The sequence below is a fragment of the Macaca fascicularis genome, chromosome 14 (genome assembly GCF_037993035.2).
Source record: "Macaca fascicularis isolate 582-1 chromosome 14, T2T-MFA8v1.1".
Taxonomy (NCBI): Eukaryota; Metazoa; Chordata; class Mammalia; order Primates; family Cercopithecidae; genus Macaca; species Macaca fascicularis.
The window spans coordinates 91,901,546-91,918,411 of NC_088388.1; the positions used below are offsets into that span (position 1 = coordinate 91,901,546).

The following is a 16,866-nucleotide window of genomic DNA, read 5'->3' on the forward strand; positions in this document are numbered from 1 at the left end:
TTTTGTATTTTTTTTTTTTAGTAGAGACGGGGTTTCACCGTGTTAGCCAGGATGGTCTCGATCTCCTGACCTCGTGATCCATCCGTCTCGGCCTCCCAAAGTGCTGGGATTACAGGCTTGAGCCACCACGCCCGGCCGTGCCACATTTTCTTAATCCAGTCTGTCATTGATGGGCATTTGGGTTGGTTCCAAGTCTTTGCTATTGGGAATAGTGCCACAATAAACATACGTGTGCATGTGTCTTTATAGCAGCATGATTTATAATCCTTTGGGTATATACCCGGTAAAAGGATGGCTGGGTCAAATGGTATTTCTAGTTCTAGATCCTTGAGGAATCGCCACACTGTCTTCCACCATGGTTGAACTAGTTTACAGTCCCACCAACAGTGTAAAAGTGTTCCTATTTCTCCACATCCTCTCCAGCACCTGTTGTTTCCTGATTTTTTAATGATTGCCATTCTAACTGGTATGAGATGGTATCTCATTGTGGTTTTGATTTGCATTTCTCTGATGGCTAGTGATGATGAGCATTTCTTCATATGTCTGTTGGCTGCATAAATGTCTTCTTTTGAGAAGTGTCTGTTCATATTCTTTGCCCACTTTTTGATGGGGTTGCTTGTTTTTTTTCTTGTACATTTGTTGAGTTCTTCGTAGGTTCTGGATATTAGCCCTTTGTCAAATGAGTAGATTGCAAAAATTTTCTCACATTCTGTAGGCTGCATGTTCACTCTGATGGTAGTTTCTTTTGCTGTGCAGAAGCTCTTTAGTTTAATTAGATCCCATTTGTCAATTTTGGCTTTTGCTGCCATCACTTTTGGTGTTTTAGATGTGAAGTCCTTGCCCATGCCTATGTCCTGAATGGTATTGTCTATGCCTAGGTTTTCTTCTAGGGTTTTTATGGTTTTAGGTCTAACATTTAAGTCTCTAATCCATCTTGAATTAATTTTTATATAAGGAGTAAGGAGGGGATCCAGTTTCATTTTTCTACTTATGGCTAGCCAGTTTTCCCAGCACCATTTATTAAATATGGAATCCTTTCCCCATTTCTTGTTTTTGTCAGGTTTGTCAAAGATGAGATGGTTGTAGATGTGTGGTATTATTTCTGAGGGCTCTGTTCTATTCCATTGGTCTATATCTCTGTTTTGGTACCAGTACCATGCTGTTTTGGTTACTGTAGCCTTGTAGTATAGTTTGAAGTCAGGTAACGTGATGCCTCCAGCTTTGTTCTTTTGACTTAGGGTTGTCTTGGCAATGTGGGCTCTTTTTTGGTTCGATGTGAACTTTAAAGTAGTTTTTCCCAATTTTGTGAAGAAGGTCATTGGTAGCTTGATGGGGATGGCATTGAATCTATAAATTACCTTGGGCAGTATGGCAATTTTCACGGTATTGATTCTTCTTATCCATGAGCATGGAATGTTCTTCCATTTGTTTGTGTCCTCTTTTATTTCACTGAGCAGTGGTTTGTAGTTCTCCTTGAAGAGGTCCTTCACATCCCTTGTAAGTTGGATTCCTAGGTATTTTATTCTCTTTGAAGCAATTGTGAATGGGAGTTCACTCATGATTTGGCTCTCTGTCCGTTATTGGTGTATAAAAATGATTGTGATTTTTGCACATTGATTTTGTATCCTGAGACTTTGCTGAAGTTGCTTATCAGCTTGAAGAGATTTTGGGCTGAGACGATGGGGTTTTCTAAATAGACAATCATGTCATCTGCAAACAGGGACAATTTGACTTCTTCTTTTCCTAATTGAATACCCTTTATTTCTTTCTCTTACCTGATTGCTGTGGCCAGAACTTCCAACACTATGTCAAATCAATAAACGTAATCCAGCATATAAACAGAACCAAAGACAAAAACCACATGATTATCTCAACAGATGCAGAAAAGGCCTTTGACAATTCAACAGCCCTTCATGCTAAAAACTCTCAATAAATTCGGTATTAATGGAACGTATCTCAAAATAATAAGAGCTATTTATGACAAACCCACAGCCAATATCATGCTGAAGGGGCAAAAACTGGAAGCATTCCCCTTAAAAAGTGGCACAAGACAGGGATGCCTTCTCTCACCACTCCTATGCAACCCACATTTTTTGTGTGTCACCTGCAGGCTAGATCCCATGCAAGCAACAAAGGACATAGGAGTGAATGTCAGAGACAAGACCCTGCAGAGAAGTCAGGGCAACTGCCAGCAAAAGACACCAAACCAGGCAGAACATAGCTCTTTCTGGTTCCTTAAGTTTAGTGATCCTGATCTTAGGAGGAGGAGAGAAAATACTTTTTAAAGACCAGGTCAAAAATAGCTCAATGTATATGCTGTGTTGGTGACTCTTGCCGTCTGGTTTCAGTGATGATTTTAACACCTTTAGCAATCTCAGATTTAAAGCTAAGTTATTCTGGCACTTGGTAGGTTAGATCCCTAGGGATGATCCTATCACTGGGGGTTATTTCTCACTGAAGTGTAAGGACTTGTATAACTGTAAGCTGTAGGTGTGAATTCTGAGCATTTAACTGAATGGTATGAATCTGCTGTGTTAAGTTTTCCTTCCATCCTGAAGATTCTAATAGCTTGTCATGATCCAGCTGAATGTGGATTTTTCCTTTGTTGATGCTGGCCGACTTAGGCCCAGGTCCAGCAACTTAATGAGCAGTTGCAGGGAGCATTCACTGGAAATAGAAATGAAACCGACTCCCTTTATGTAACTTGGAAAGGAGTCATAGTGCTGGAAAATAATCTTAGACCTCAACTGACCTGGGTTCTGCCACTCTAGAAATGCAGACCCAGGGAAACGAAGTGACTTGCCCAAGGACACTTGTGTAGTTTGGTCAGGCTATGACCGAGAGGTAAAGTCCCCTGACTTCCAGTACTAGACCACATTGCCTTCATAATGCATTTTAAACTGACTTTTATGTACAGTCCCATGTCCAAAAAGTTCAACTTTCCATTTGGCCCATTGAGAGGAACCTGGACTCCATTTATAAACCCTCTGAGAGGCAGAATATAACTGTCTTTCACAACCCATTCCTGAATTTCACAGCTACTAGAAATTTTTATGTGCTATTTTCTTCCTTCTATCCCACTCCACAAAATGCCACTACCTATTACTTTCTTTGAGCAAATAGCGATTTTAATCATTCTCTTTTTCCTTGATTTCAATTCTCTGAAGGCCTATCTGCTCCATTTGCCACAGATAACATGCAGAAACCTCACTTGCAATGAAGGTCGCATTTCTCTTGGTAGCCTGGCATTTCGGCATTTAAAGAAGCTAAGTATCTCCATCCCCATTAAATTAGGCTCAAATTGGAGAATAGAATTACATAGTTAAAAACACAGAGGCAAAATGATGGATTAATGTTATACCTTAATGTAACACATCATGACATGCAGTAGGAGCATTAGACCAATTAGCAAGCAAGTCTTCTGCCTGGGTTCATCATTTCTGCTGTGTATATAGAAAGGGATAGTAATTTGAAGGATGGCATTTATCAAACCCCTTTGGATAAAAAGTGTCCACTCTAGCAACATGACCTGCATTCATTATAACGATGGCACCCCATTTGCCCACATGGCAAAGACCCAAATGCTACCCCAAAAATACTGTTTCCAAATTGGCGGTTATGCTTCTGACTTTATTTCTAAAACTTATTGAAATCCATTGCAATTGTGTCTAAATTGGAAGTTTAATATGCTCCAAAAATATATCCTGCACTTTTCTTGAGAGGCAGCAAATTCTAAGTGATGCCATTTAGCAGGTTTTTTGGTCTGGGTCTCCCCCACCCCTCTCTGCTCTTCGTTTCTTATCAGTCTGATTGGTAACAGAAAGGAGAGAGGAACAATAAATCTTCCAGTTCCTCCTGGTGTGAATGCCCAAGATATTGTCAGAAGCAAAATGTATGAGGAGGTGGGGGGAGTGTGGGTCAGCAACTTGCAGGGGAAAGGGATGGTTTTCTGCTATGGTAAAGCAGAAAAACCCTGTCATGGAGTTTAAATTAACAGAATCTGCCCGGAGGGGAGCCATGGTCTTTGTGTGGCTGATTAATGTCAGTCCTGTAAACGCAGCACTCCAACAACAGGGCTAGTCAGCTGACCAGGAAGCTTGGAGAACAAGAATCTCCTGCCTAGGGGATCAGAGCCCAGCTGAGTGCCTCTAAACAGGGCTGAAGAGAAAGCTGCAGGCCGGGAACAGAAGTGATGGAATTAGATTTCAGCTATGTGTCTCAGTGAAGGAAACACAGGCAGCCATTAAAAGCACCTTCCCTTTTGGCCTTGCTGCTGCAAAGAGCAGCAGCGTGCAAATTCGCTCCTGCCTCTCCTCACTCATCTGTTCACAGCACCATGGCCTTCAGAACAGTGTGTCAGAAATCACCTTCTTCCATAACTGATCTTCAGGCCTGAAGAGGAAAAATTTCCGAGCATAGATCTCCTGAAATCCCTAAGGAAATTGAGCCTAGGGAAACCAGGACTTTGCATGTTGTTCCTCATGCCTACCTAAAAATGCTGGTTGCACCAGGCAAGTCCTTGGTTAGTGCATTAGTGAAATGGAATTTGTAGTTCCCAGCACATGCACTAATGAAAGTCCCTGCATGAATTTCCTGCCTGCTCTTCTTGTTGGCAAGAGCAGCGTACCATATGCTGGAGGTGGAAGTTAATTCTGTAGGGAATGTATGTGATTTGAAAACCTGTGTGGTGTATTTATGTCAATTGCTGATGTGTTTCCATAAATGCATTTTTGTGACTTTGAGAGGCATCCTGAGACCATTGAATCAGTCAAGGCAGCTTCCGGGGCACACAACCTATTCTGACACCCAGACAGGGCCATTGTTTTCCAGGTGCAAGCTCGATCACCTCTGCAACCCCTCTGTGTATTCCCCTAGGGATTCATGTTGAAGAATTCAATCTTGCAGTCACTCCAACAATAGCCAGAAAGCACCCCTAAATGGCTGCTCTGAAGCCTTATTTCAAGGAGGCAGCAAGAGAAGAGGAAAGCCTTCTTATTTTTAATCCCAGCATCAATAAAATCACAGGTTGATGTGTATACATCACAGGGCGGTTGTTTTGAAAAAGAAATAAATGATGAAACTTCGGAAAAAATGGACTCTCTGGAACGGAACCAAGAACAAGCTCTCAGTGTTGACCTTTTGGTTAAAGCCACATAATGCAATTTATGTCATCCCTCCAAATATATGATTTTATTGGTTTGCTGGGAACTTGGGCTTAAGAGAAATTGTACACTAGGAAAGTAAAACGTTTAGCTCTTATTATTGCCAAATGAGGTGTTACAATAAGAAAAAAGATGGCTAGGCCCTCCCCTCTAAGAGCTTATATTCTAAGGTTCCATGATTCTCAAAAGACATTTTCAGATGGTTGTCATAACTAAAGACCTCTGACTAATGTCTGTCTTCATTAACAGTATTTAGGATCAGAATGGTGCTTTTTCAGCCAACAAGGCTGTTACAATTTACTTCTTATAAATCCTAACAACTAAAGTGAACTTGAGGTTTCTAAACCATTTCCAAGTGCTGAGATCCTCTAATGAAACCAGTTAAATCAATATTCAGAACTAGAAGTCAATCCAACTGTTATTCAATAATTAATTGGTAGTTAATAGACATTTCCTAGTTTATATGTTTTAGCTTTAGTACATAGTAATATAAAATGGTATTTTGGTAACTAAGTACATTTCTTGAAACCGTAGAGCAGAAGAGCACCCTTGGACTAGATCCTCTCCCTTCCTTGATGGAGTGCTCCAGGCTCACTGGCCCTTGGATTTCTTTCTTCCCTCTATAATCCCTTGTGACCTCATTCGTTTCTCATGGCTTTGCGTGACATCTGTACACCAAAGACACTCAAATTTATAGCTCCATCTTGGCCCTCTCCTCTGAACTGCAGCCTCTTCTATCTGACTTTCTGCTTGACATCTGCACTTGAATATCAAATGCACATCTCACACTTAATCTGTCCAGAATAGGGCTTCTGGTCTTTCATTTAAAACCTAGTCTTTCTGCAGCCCTCCCCACCTCAGCTAATGACAGCCTCCTCTTTCCAGTTGCTCAGGCCAAAACCTAAGGGTCATTCTAGAAGCCTCTGTTTCTCTCACATCCTATATCCTGCCAGCTCCACAATCAGAAAACACTCTCGCCACCTCCAAGTTCAGAACACATCCATGAACCCTTCATTTCTCACCAGCTGGGTGCTTAGAATAGATGTGGAACCTGACCCCTACTCACCACTTCCGACACCATCTGCCTTGTTCAGGCCACCAAGATTGCATGCTTCTGTTGCTGTAGGAGGCTGCTGACTGGTCTCCCACCTTCCTCTCTGGCTGCCCTTCCATCTGTTCAGGAGCAAAAGCCAGAGGGATCCTGTTAAAATCTACATCACGTCTCATGACTCCCATCTCACAGCTCACCAGTGGCTTCCCCTCACCACCACTACAGCCCCACTGTAATGTAAAATCTCCTCAAGAAATGTTGGACTTGCCCATTGCTAGACTCGCAAGCCCCCTAGAAAGTGCCTGGTAGATTCTAAATAAATCTGTGTTGAAGTAATTAATTAATTCATCGGTTTGGGTTGGTTTCTATTTCTCTTTCTGTGCCACATCTTTACCACTGCATCTATTAGCCTCTGAGAGTTTTTCTTAAAGATCTGTGGGGGGCAAGTTGTATATTGAGAATATCCAACTATTTCTGATATTTGTTGCCGACATTTTCCCAGTTTCTTTGCCTTTTAATTTCATTTTTTCCCACGAACTGAAATTTACATTTTTGTAGAGCCACAGCTGTCTGTTTCTGTAATAACTATTTTTCTTGTTGTGGGCCTTAAAAAGTCTGCAAAGCTGTCACATTCTAACGCAGATCATCTGGCCTTGCTCTTGCCCACTCATGTTCCTGTGTCTCTCCCACAGGCATCAACAGGAAGGTCGTGTACTCCCTGGCAGACTCAGCTGGTGGGGTCTTCTCCATTGACAGCTCATCCGGCATCATCATCCTGGAGCAGCCACTGGACCGCGAGCAGCAGTCTTCATACAACATCAGCGTGCGGGCCACTGACCAGAGTCCTGGACAGTCCCTGTCCTCTCTCACTACTGTCACCATCACCGTCCTGGACATTAACGACAACCCCCCAGTGTTTGAGAGGAGGGACTACCTGGTGACGGTGCCCGAGGACACCTCCCCTGGCACCCAGGTTCTTGCTGTTTTTGCTACCAGCAAAGATATTGGCACAAATGCTGAGATCACTTATCTCATCCGGTCTGGGAACGAACAAGGGAAATTTAAGATCAACCCCAAGACAGGTGGGTAAATAGCACCGTACTTAGAATGCAGAGCTTCAGCTCGGCATGGTGGCTCACACCTGTAAACCCAGCACTTTGGGAGGCCGAGGCAGGAAGATCGAGTGAGTCCAGGAGTTCAGGACTAGCCTGGACAACAGAGTGAGACCCTGTCTCTACAAAAATTTAGAAAAATATATTAGCCAAGCATGGTTGCATGCACCTGTGGTCCCTGCTACTTGGGATGCTGAGGTGGGAGAATTACTTGAGCCCTGGAGCCAGAGGCTCTAGTGAGCCACATTCCTGCCATTTCACTGCAGCCTGGGCAACAGAGTAAGACCGTGTCCAACACAAAAAAAAAAAAAAAAAAAGAATGCAGGACTTCACTATATCCTGCTTCTCCTCCACTCTGCCAGCCCTTCTTGGCGGACTCTTTTTCCTCCTCCTACCTCCTTCACAGAGGAAACAAATCTGGTAGCAGGGCCCACATGCAGACCACAGAGTGCCCTCCAGCTTTTAAGGATGGCTCCTGCTAAATTTTAAGCTCCTTGCTGTGGGCTTACTTAGCAAATATCTTACCCCCAGGTTGGCTCCAGAATTTCTAGATGGGAGGGCTCAGGGTCAGCAATATGGTTTCTCAATGGGGAGAGGAAATACTATTTGTATTCCAAGAACAAGAGTTTGTTTGATTTTCTCTCTTCTCTGTTTGATGTTGGGTGTTTTGACTTCAGTCATATGTGCACATGTTGGAAAATGTTCGTGGGGATGAGCCTCCATGTGCAACTGTCCACACTTGGACTGCCACTCTTTCATGACCTGCATAGGCAGATGCTGATAAGTGATCTGCATGGTGATATGCAGCCTTCTCAACCCAGCACCCCAAATAGACTCATCGGTGAGCTGGAACTGGTGCTTTGTTTGAACCCAGTTCACAATTCCTGATCAGAAAACTCATTTCTCACCAGATCCTTTTCCAGCTCTGGGGGAACGTGTAGCATCACCTAGGGAATAAAAAGGTGCTTTGAAATAAAGGGAAAGAATAAGAGAGAACCCTGGGGCTTTCTCTTCACCAGCGAGTTAATAAGTATTAGAGGTGCTTCAGGCAAATAAAGGTCGTAATTCTAGAAAACAAGCTTGGATATTCTTTGAAGACTAAACATACTCATCCTTGTGTTTTCATAGAGTGTATGGATTTCTATCCCAAAGCTCTTTGGTGGATATTCTCACTATTTCCCAATTCCCCTATGAATAGTCAAGGCAGTTCCCATTTTGCAGATAACAAAGATGAGTTTCTCACCTTCCAGCCTTTGGACATAGTTCCCTTGTCACTCAGGAAGTATGCACCTGTTGAACAATGTGGCAAAGGAGGTCCATTTTCCTTTGGATAATCCAGTAAATATGAGCAAGAAACCATTATAATTAGCAGTGTTTATTTAACATGGCAAATACTCCAGGCTCTTATTAAGTAAAACCAGAACTTTAAAGACGTTGAATAATTACCACAATGTCCACTGTTAATAAGTGGTTTATCCAACGTTTGAACTAAGATCTTTCTGACTCTGGAATGCATATTCTAATATAATATAATATAACACTGCTATACTATAGGGATACCAAAAATGTAAGAAATGCAGTCTTGGCCCTTAAGTATTGGAAGGTGAAAATATTGATGGAAGAATTGCATCACAGTCTCTCCTGGCAGTAACTGTTTACTAAAGTCATTATCTCAAATAAAATGTATGAGGGTTTCCCTCATTTAAATATGTGTTGGCCCTAGCCTGTCTAGTTATGGCCATTGTGTATAAACACCATGGGGAAATGGCTAAGTACTATTTAAATTTAGCACTGGTTAGCAAGACTGGGATGCAAAATAAGCACTAGGGGTGGTAAGTGCTAAGAAAACTTAATTATGGAGAGAAAGAGGCTCTTGTTACAGGTATGATTTCTGTGTTTTGACTTAGGTAGAAAGAGCCTATTGGCAGTCTTAGCAACTAGAGAAGTTGCCTGTCTGGAAATGTGAATGGTCATGACCTTCTCACCGGTCCTCATGATTGTTCACTAGGTGGGAGGAAAGTAAATGCCCTTGAGAAGTGTTCTGCAGGCAATACAATGACTGAAGACTGCAGGATTGGGTTACCTCCCCAGAAAGGGCTAGGATGGGAGGGATATAGCACCAACACCCAGCTAGGTGCTTTCACGTGTTCTACTTATTTAAGCAATTCTGTGACATGGACATTATCATCTCTGTTCTGTAGTTGCGGGCACTAAACTCAATATGTGCCTGCTGAGCTGTCTGATTTCCAAGTAGTTCCTTTTCCATTATGTCACTATACCTTGAGATTTCTGAGATCTTTGCCCTCTTTGTGCCATAATTGTTTTAGATAAGTGCGTTTTAACTTGGCAAGGCAACTTTGTGGTTAATCCCATTCAGTGAAGTCTGCAAGTATTTACTTGCTGACAAGAATGGGGTCATACCATCACATCCCCACATCTCAGCTCATTCTTTGTCTTCTTCTGTCCACCTGAGGCATCAGAAGACACCTATCAGGGATGCTTGTTTTTGTTCCTACTCGTTAGTTGTGTGAGAGTGAAGATGCCAAAGATTTTCAACTGCCTCAGAGATGTTCATAAATGGTTACAGAAACATGTAAAGACTTTTCATTTCTTCAGGGTTATGTTTGATGGCTAGCTATGCTCTCACTGACAGCATTAATCAGACTTCTGTAATACTTTCAGTAAGGCATTAAATAAACAAATTCCTGAATGTTTAAATTCTTGGCTGGAGAGGATGTTAGAAATATTACCATGATTATAGAATTGCTGACCAGTGTTTTTTCCTAATCAAATATAAAGCTCCCCATTTTTCTTCAAAGGGGGTATTTCTGTCTCTGAAGTCCTGGACTATGAATTATGCAAAAGGTTTTACCTGGTAGTGGAAGCCAAAGATGGTGGCACCCCAGCTCTCAGCGCTGTGGCCACTGTCAACATCAACCTCACGGATGTTAATGACAACCCTCCCAAGTTCAGCCAAGACGTCTACAGTACGGTTATCAGTGAAGACGCCTTGGTGGGAGACTCTGTCATTTTGGTAGGTACCTGAGGTTGGGGATGGTTCTAGATGTCTGGGACTAGTCATCCACAATAAAGTGAAGAAGAAAGCAAAGTCTGTCTTGGATTTTCTTCACACGTCCCCCTTTCAGTGTCCATTTGTCCCCAAGAATGGGAGCCATCTTTCTATGGCTCCTTCTGTAATTTGTATATTAGGAAGAGTCTGATAGATTAATTTATATCAAGGTGTGATTGATAATCACTTATTTCCCAGGAGCATATCTTTTTTGAGAAAACAACACAGACCATGGGATGAATTTTTAATGATGGCCCCCTATTTAGATGTGAACATAGATGACAGGTTATTAGGTGGCTAGGTGGAATACATTCTTTTTTTCTTTTTTTTTTTTGAGATCTGTTGCACAGCATGATGAATATAGTTAATAGTGGTATATTGTACATTTCAAAATGGCTAAGAGTAAGTTTCAAATGTTCTCACCACAGAAAATGCTAGGTATTTGAGATACTTGATATGTTAATTAGCTTGATTTAATTATTCCACATTGTGTTCGTAAATCATAATATCACTTTGTACCCCGTAAATATATGCAACTATGATTTGTCAATTTACAATTTAAAATTATTAGATTGCTGAGGACAAAATAAAATCCTTGTCCTCCTTTCCCCCTACACACACAGACACACAGAGTTGGGCAGCTACAATTTGGAGCAAACCTAAGATTGATTGGCCACTCTTAAAGGAGACTTTTCCGGAAGGAACTTTTTCTAACAGTAAGAACAAGCCATGTATCCTGAGAACACAGATTCTCTTAGACCGCAAATTACATTTTGGAACAATGAGTCCCCTTCTCACCATCCTTCCCCATCCCTTGGCTGGCAGATCCCTTCCATCCAAGTCATCTCGTTGCAGGATGAGGCTGGAGCAGCTCTCTGCTGGAGGACAGTGCATTTCTTATACATCAGAAGTGCACTCCTCAGGCCCGCTCTGCTTCCTGGAAAGTATACGAATATTTCCATACATACAAATTTCAACATCATCAACCTGGAACAATAGACAGGGGCTGTATATTTGCTGTGGGGGAAGGGGAACTTTCTTGGCTTCCTTAACATGGAAATGCGTAGGCCTAGAGAATCCCTGACTCAATGGCAGAGACCATAGCTTGCAGGATTGGGAAGAAATCAAAGCATTCCTGTCCATTAGCTTTGGGGTCTAACCATACTGTCTCAAACCCTGAGGAAAATCAGGCCTAACAGGCATCAGGCTGTGGGCAGGTAAAAAATTAACATAGAAATAAAATGGCAGCTGTGGGCCTGGTGCCACCCTCCTTCAGCTGATCAATCATCTCTTCTGCTGGGGGCGTGGTCACTAACAGAGAGCAGAACTCCCGAGAAAACTGTCACAGCTGCACCCATTTAAACAGATCTGGGACCCTAAGAATCAACCTTTGCTCTCTTATGTCATGACTTTTCTTTGTTTTGCTTGTTTTCCATGAAGCTAATAGCAGAAGATGTAGATAGCCAGCCCAATGGACAGATTCATTTCTCCATTGTGAATGGAGATCGGGACAATGAATTTACTGTGGATCCTGTCTTGGGACTTGTGAAAGTTAAGAAGAAATTGGACCGGGAACGGGTAAGCTAACTTAAGACAGTGTCCTTCCCATCCACATCCACCGCTTTCCTAGAATCAGGGGCACAAGCTCCAGGGGTATAAATAGGAAGGAAGGTTCTCCATTCTAAGTAATGAGAGTAAATAAGGATGGGCTAAAATGCAGCATGAAATATTAGGGTTAGACCATTGATAGAATTTTCTTCCTATAACAGATGCTGGTTATGGAGGTTTTAAAGAAAAGATAAATACGTATCTTTTTAGGTGGTTTGAATTTTAGCCCTTCCTAGAGCAAAATACTTTCAGGGTATTGGGACCCTGTGGTCCTGACTTTACGAGCAACTTTAGCCCTCAGTGAGCAGATACACAAAGATCACCTGAAGGCATCTAGGTCAGAAAAAATCGTCCAAAAAATTTCTCTGTCCAAGGTTAAGTGAAGTTTCTAAACATTGTCTTTCTTCACCAAAAACATGCATCTTCAAAGGGAAATTAAATATGGAAAAGGATGACATGATATTGATGCTGAAAAGCAGATAGACTCTACTGGGTGATATATGCCCATAACCCCAGAAATATTAACATTGACAAATAAGACAGATCAGCGATGACAACTGTTGCATTGAGCAAAGGCCCAGAGCCTGGGTCCTAACCAGGGTGGTTTTGTCCCCCAGGGACATTTGGCAATGTTTGGAGACATTTTTGGCTGTCATAACTGGGCAGGGGGTGATACTGCCTCCTACTTGACAGAGGTCAGGTTGCTGCTAAACATCCTAAAACACATAGGTCAGCCCCCAACAACAAAGAATTATCCAGACCCAAATGTCAGTCGTGCCAAGAATCACCTGGTCTAGAAAATCAAACTAAAGATGGTTGATCTTTGACAAAGCACAGCCTGAAGATCCAGTTCCTCTGTGTGTGCACAGAAGGAAGGAAGTACTATACCTCTTTACTGTCACCTCTTTGTACCTTGGCAGGTGTCTGGATACTCTCTGCTTGTCCAGGCAGTAGACAGTGGCATTCCTCCAATGTCATCAACTGCAACTCTCAACATTGATATTTCCGATGTGAATGACAACAGCCCAGTGTTTACACCTGCCAACTATACTGCTGTGATTCAGGTGAGCAAATCTTGCCTGCCAAGCACTTGTCCCTTTGCATTCAGCTTTCTTCCTCTGCTGTGGCTTACTCATTATGGTTTATTGCTACTATTACTTAATGTCATCTCATCCCTTCATAGGGCAGGTATGAAAAGAACCTAGTTCTTCTACCACAGCTGATTAATAAATGTGAGTAAGAGCTATCGAGGGGTGGATTTTTTTCAAGTGTCAGGCGCTTTATGCACACTGTCTCTCCCCACAACAACCCTGTGAAGAGGAATGGTGGATTGGCCCCCACTTTATAATTGAAAGAGCTAAGGATCTGTAAGGTTAAGTAATTCACCCAAGATCATGCAGCTGGTAAGTGGCAGAGTCAGGATTTGAATCTGGGACTATCTTCTGCAAAAGAATTCTCTTTCCCCAGTGGCAGGCTGCCTTTAAGCAACTTTATGCTATTCTGGCAGATGACAGAGATTGATACACATTGTCTCATCAGTCAAAGACAGATTGGGCATCAGGATAGAGCTGGTAGTCATTAAAATTAATTTTCCATAACAAATTTGTTTAACACTTTAAATCCACCTGCTCTTTAAAATCAGACTGCAGGATAGAGTAACTTACTGCTGATATTCTGCTGTAAGAGAGAGTGGCTCTTCTTCCCATCTATTTTTTATTCCACGAGCACAGTACTAGGTACTGAGCGTCCACTACTTCCCAGTATTTCCAGGAGCTGAAAGCACAACTTTAGGAGGATCAGGAAATCCAGCCCAGGAAAACTGTCAGTGTAGAGAACTTAGAGGAGACAGAGTGATGTGCATGTCTTGGAGGGCCACAGGTATTCTAGAGAATCAGTTCTTGCCTGATCCAGTTTGGCCTCAGAATCACTCCCAAGGAGTCCCAGGACTTTGTGGGTGGAAGGTGAAATGTGAGTGGGCCAGGTCTTGAGGGTCCCCTTTGGAATAACATTCAAGAATTTGAGCCTGACCAGCCATAGCTGGCCTCCTCAGACCCCAGGGCCACTGAGCTGTCCAGCAATCAGACTGGAAGGCAGCCTCGAAGGAAGCAGCTGTCTGCTGGTTCCCACCCCTTTGTCAGCGAAATCTGATTCTTTCCCTATGGTTTTCTCCTCCTCTCTGATGCTTTTTCCAGCAGCTCTGCATTCTTACCACACTCCTGCTTCCCCAGAGCTTTGCCCAGAGTCCATACCTTCCTCCATTTCTCTTTCTCTCAGCTCACTCTTCTCCATGATTATTGCTCACAAGGATGCTCTCTGCCCTCATGGCCTCTGTTTGCTAACCCCAAAACAAAGTGGGTTTCTCCTACTCAATATTCAGTTTTATGACACGCATCGATCAGCTTGACAGACTGTTTTCAAATGCGCAACAGGAGGTCAACAGTGAAAGCACGGAGAGGCTCAGCCCATGAGCGATGATGGGTCCCCTATCCGCAGGGCAGGCATGTCTGTGTTACCTTACACCCTTCTTCTCAGATGGTGACCCTGAGGGCCACACCGTCTCTCTCCCTGTCTTCTATGCAGGAAGCGGCCTTTAAAGAGTAAGCAAACAAATCAGTCAGCCTTGTGTTTTGTGTGCTGCTGAATATGTTGTCAGCGTGAAATAGTAAGTATATGTGGGGCTATGGTGGTCCCACGACTGATTCCAGAGGGAGACAGTGTCTAGTTTTTGATGACCAACAGGACACTTGTGAAAAGGAGCAAAATAAGAGGTCTCTACAGTCCTTTTCTCTTTCTTCTTCAAAAAATATGCCTCCATTTTCCTAACCCAGAATGACTTTCTTATTCCCACACATGGTTTTCATAAGACTAATTCAGCACATAAAACTTGACTGGGTCTGCCCTCCAAACTGTAGTGTATCATCGTCTCCATCTCTGCAACCCAAACTCGTTTAATCCTTACATCGATGGCGTCATGAGGCCTGAGCTGATACAACTGATTTCAGGCCCAAGCTGTGGTATTGCTGAAGCCTCAACAGAGTAGGGGAAAGGACAGCAAAGACTGAGCTACAGAGGATTTAATTTGGCATTTTCAACGTGAGGATAATCTTTGACCCAAGAAGGAGCTTTGCATTCCCATTTGGGGAAAAAAACAGAGAAGTTCTGCAAAATAATGCTTACGTAATAGAATCAGGACTTCCAAGAATTCTGATGAAATTAAGGATTCCCTTTCTGTTCATTGTCAAATTAAGGAATGTTTTACCCTAATTCCCTTCCCTAAAGGAATGTGGCAAAACCGTGTTCTGGAGAATGAGGCAAGGTATAAAGCCCCATTTTCTACTGGGAATATGCCTTTGTATATTGACTAGAAAGCTGCCAGGATGTCCCACCAGAAAATCCAATGCCGTGACATGGTGTGTTGGGCCTCAGCATAGTTGTGTTGTGACATGTGTGTGTGAGGAAGTGCCTCCCCATCCCAGTGGAGCTCTTCAGGTCAGCTTGGGCATTGCCAGCTCACCCAGGACAAGGTGTGCCCAGCACCATGCTCAGAACCTGTAAACCCATGCAGCTCCAAGTCCTTGTGTTCACACTGGTAAAGGATTGTCCCATAGGTGGTTGTGGGAAGCAGCCAAAGATAAAAAACATGACAGTTACAGACACCAACATCTTTTCAGAAGACGAGATAATATCACAGGGAATCCCTTCTGCTGAAAGCCCTGTTTTCTAGCTCAGCACTCTCAGCCTGTAATGATGGATTTTTGTTTTTGTTTTTAATCAATGCGAAGAGAAGTGTAATTTTATCTTCCTTTTTACTATATACTCTTTTATGCAGGAAAATAAGCCAGTGGGCACCAGCATCTTGCAGCTGGTGGTGACAGACAGAGACTCCTTTCACAATGGGCCTCCCTTTTCATTCTCTATTTTGTCGGGAAATGAAGAGGAAGAGTTTGTGTTGGACTCCCATGGGATCTTGCGGTCGGCTGTGGTCTTCCAGCACACAGAGTCTCTGGAATACGTGTTGTGTGTCCAGGTATGGCATCGCGCCCTGTCTCCATCGTGCTGTCTTTCTTTCTCATGCTTGTTTCTGTCCACTTTGGTGGATTTTTTCTTTGCTGAGTAAGTCAACATAATTCATTACTATGCAGGAGTGTTCCCCTTTTAATCTCAAATTCAATTTCACACCAATAAAAGCTGCCTGTGTGTGTGAAATTGAACAGGAAGGAAGGGAAGCATCATTGTTCAGGAAGGACATTCCTGTAGAGTATGCCCAACAGATGGTCACTGGGCTTAAATCTGCATTCTAAAAACTCCTGCTGCTTTACACTATTACCCACCACATTACCCAACTTGGGGCAGCTACCAATCCCCGTCGTAAGGGGATTTAGCCGTGTCATGCCTCTGCTTGGTAGGCCTTCCCCAGTGAGGCAGGAGGGGACAAAGGACTCAGCTAGCAATGGCCTCCAGCATGTCAGTTCCTCATGGTCATTGGCCTGTGTGACATGAAATGGGACAAAGAGGCAAAGGTGGCAGGTATGCAGAGTATAGAAGAAGCAGGAAATGAGAGGGCCCCCAGAAGTTCCCATGTACGATTTCTGCAAATACCAAGATTTGGATCCCATCAGGGAAACTGAGTGATTTTTTCTATCCACTGTTGCCTACAGAGGACAATCTAGGCTCATTATTATTGGTGAAAATAATAGCAATAGTAATTATTGGTATTGGTATAGCATTGACTTGTATACATTGTCTCTTTGGATAAATTACACCTTACTTTACTCCATGAAACCTTCTGAATTAAGGACTGCCAGCTCCAAGCACATCAATGAACTTTTAAATTGCCATCCGCTCCTCCAACAATATTGTGTA

The 16,866-nt window shown here is 42.8% G+C and overlaps 1 protein-coding gene across 7 annotated transcripts in view; it reads left to right on the top strand.

Annotated features, from left to right (window-relative positions):
* FAT3 (FAT atypical cadherin 3) overlaps positions 1 to 16,866 on the top strand; it is a 687,971-nt gene that overhangs the window by 620,597 nt on the left and 50,508 nt on the right. For all 7 annotated transcript variants that reach the window (XM_015435598.4, XM_015435601.4, XM_015435600.4 and 4 more), the window contains 5 exons: positions 6,906 to 7,295; positions 10,145 to 10,359; positions 11,836 to 11,973; positions 12,924 to 13,067; positions 15,833 to 16,030. In XM_015435598.4, coding sequence (XP_015291084.3) covers positions 6,906 to 7,295; positions 10,145 to 10,359; positions 11,836 to 11,973; positions 12,924 to 13,067; positions 15,833 to 16,030 — 1,085 coding nt within the window. The remainder of the gene's footprint in view (positions 1 to 6,905; positions 7,296 to 10,144; positions 10,360 to 11,835; positions 11,974 to 12,923; positions 13,068 to 15,832; positions 16,031 to 16,866) is intronic.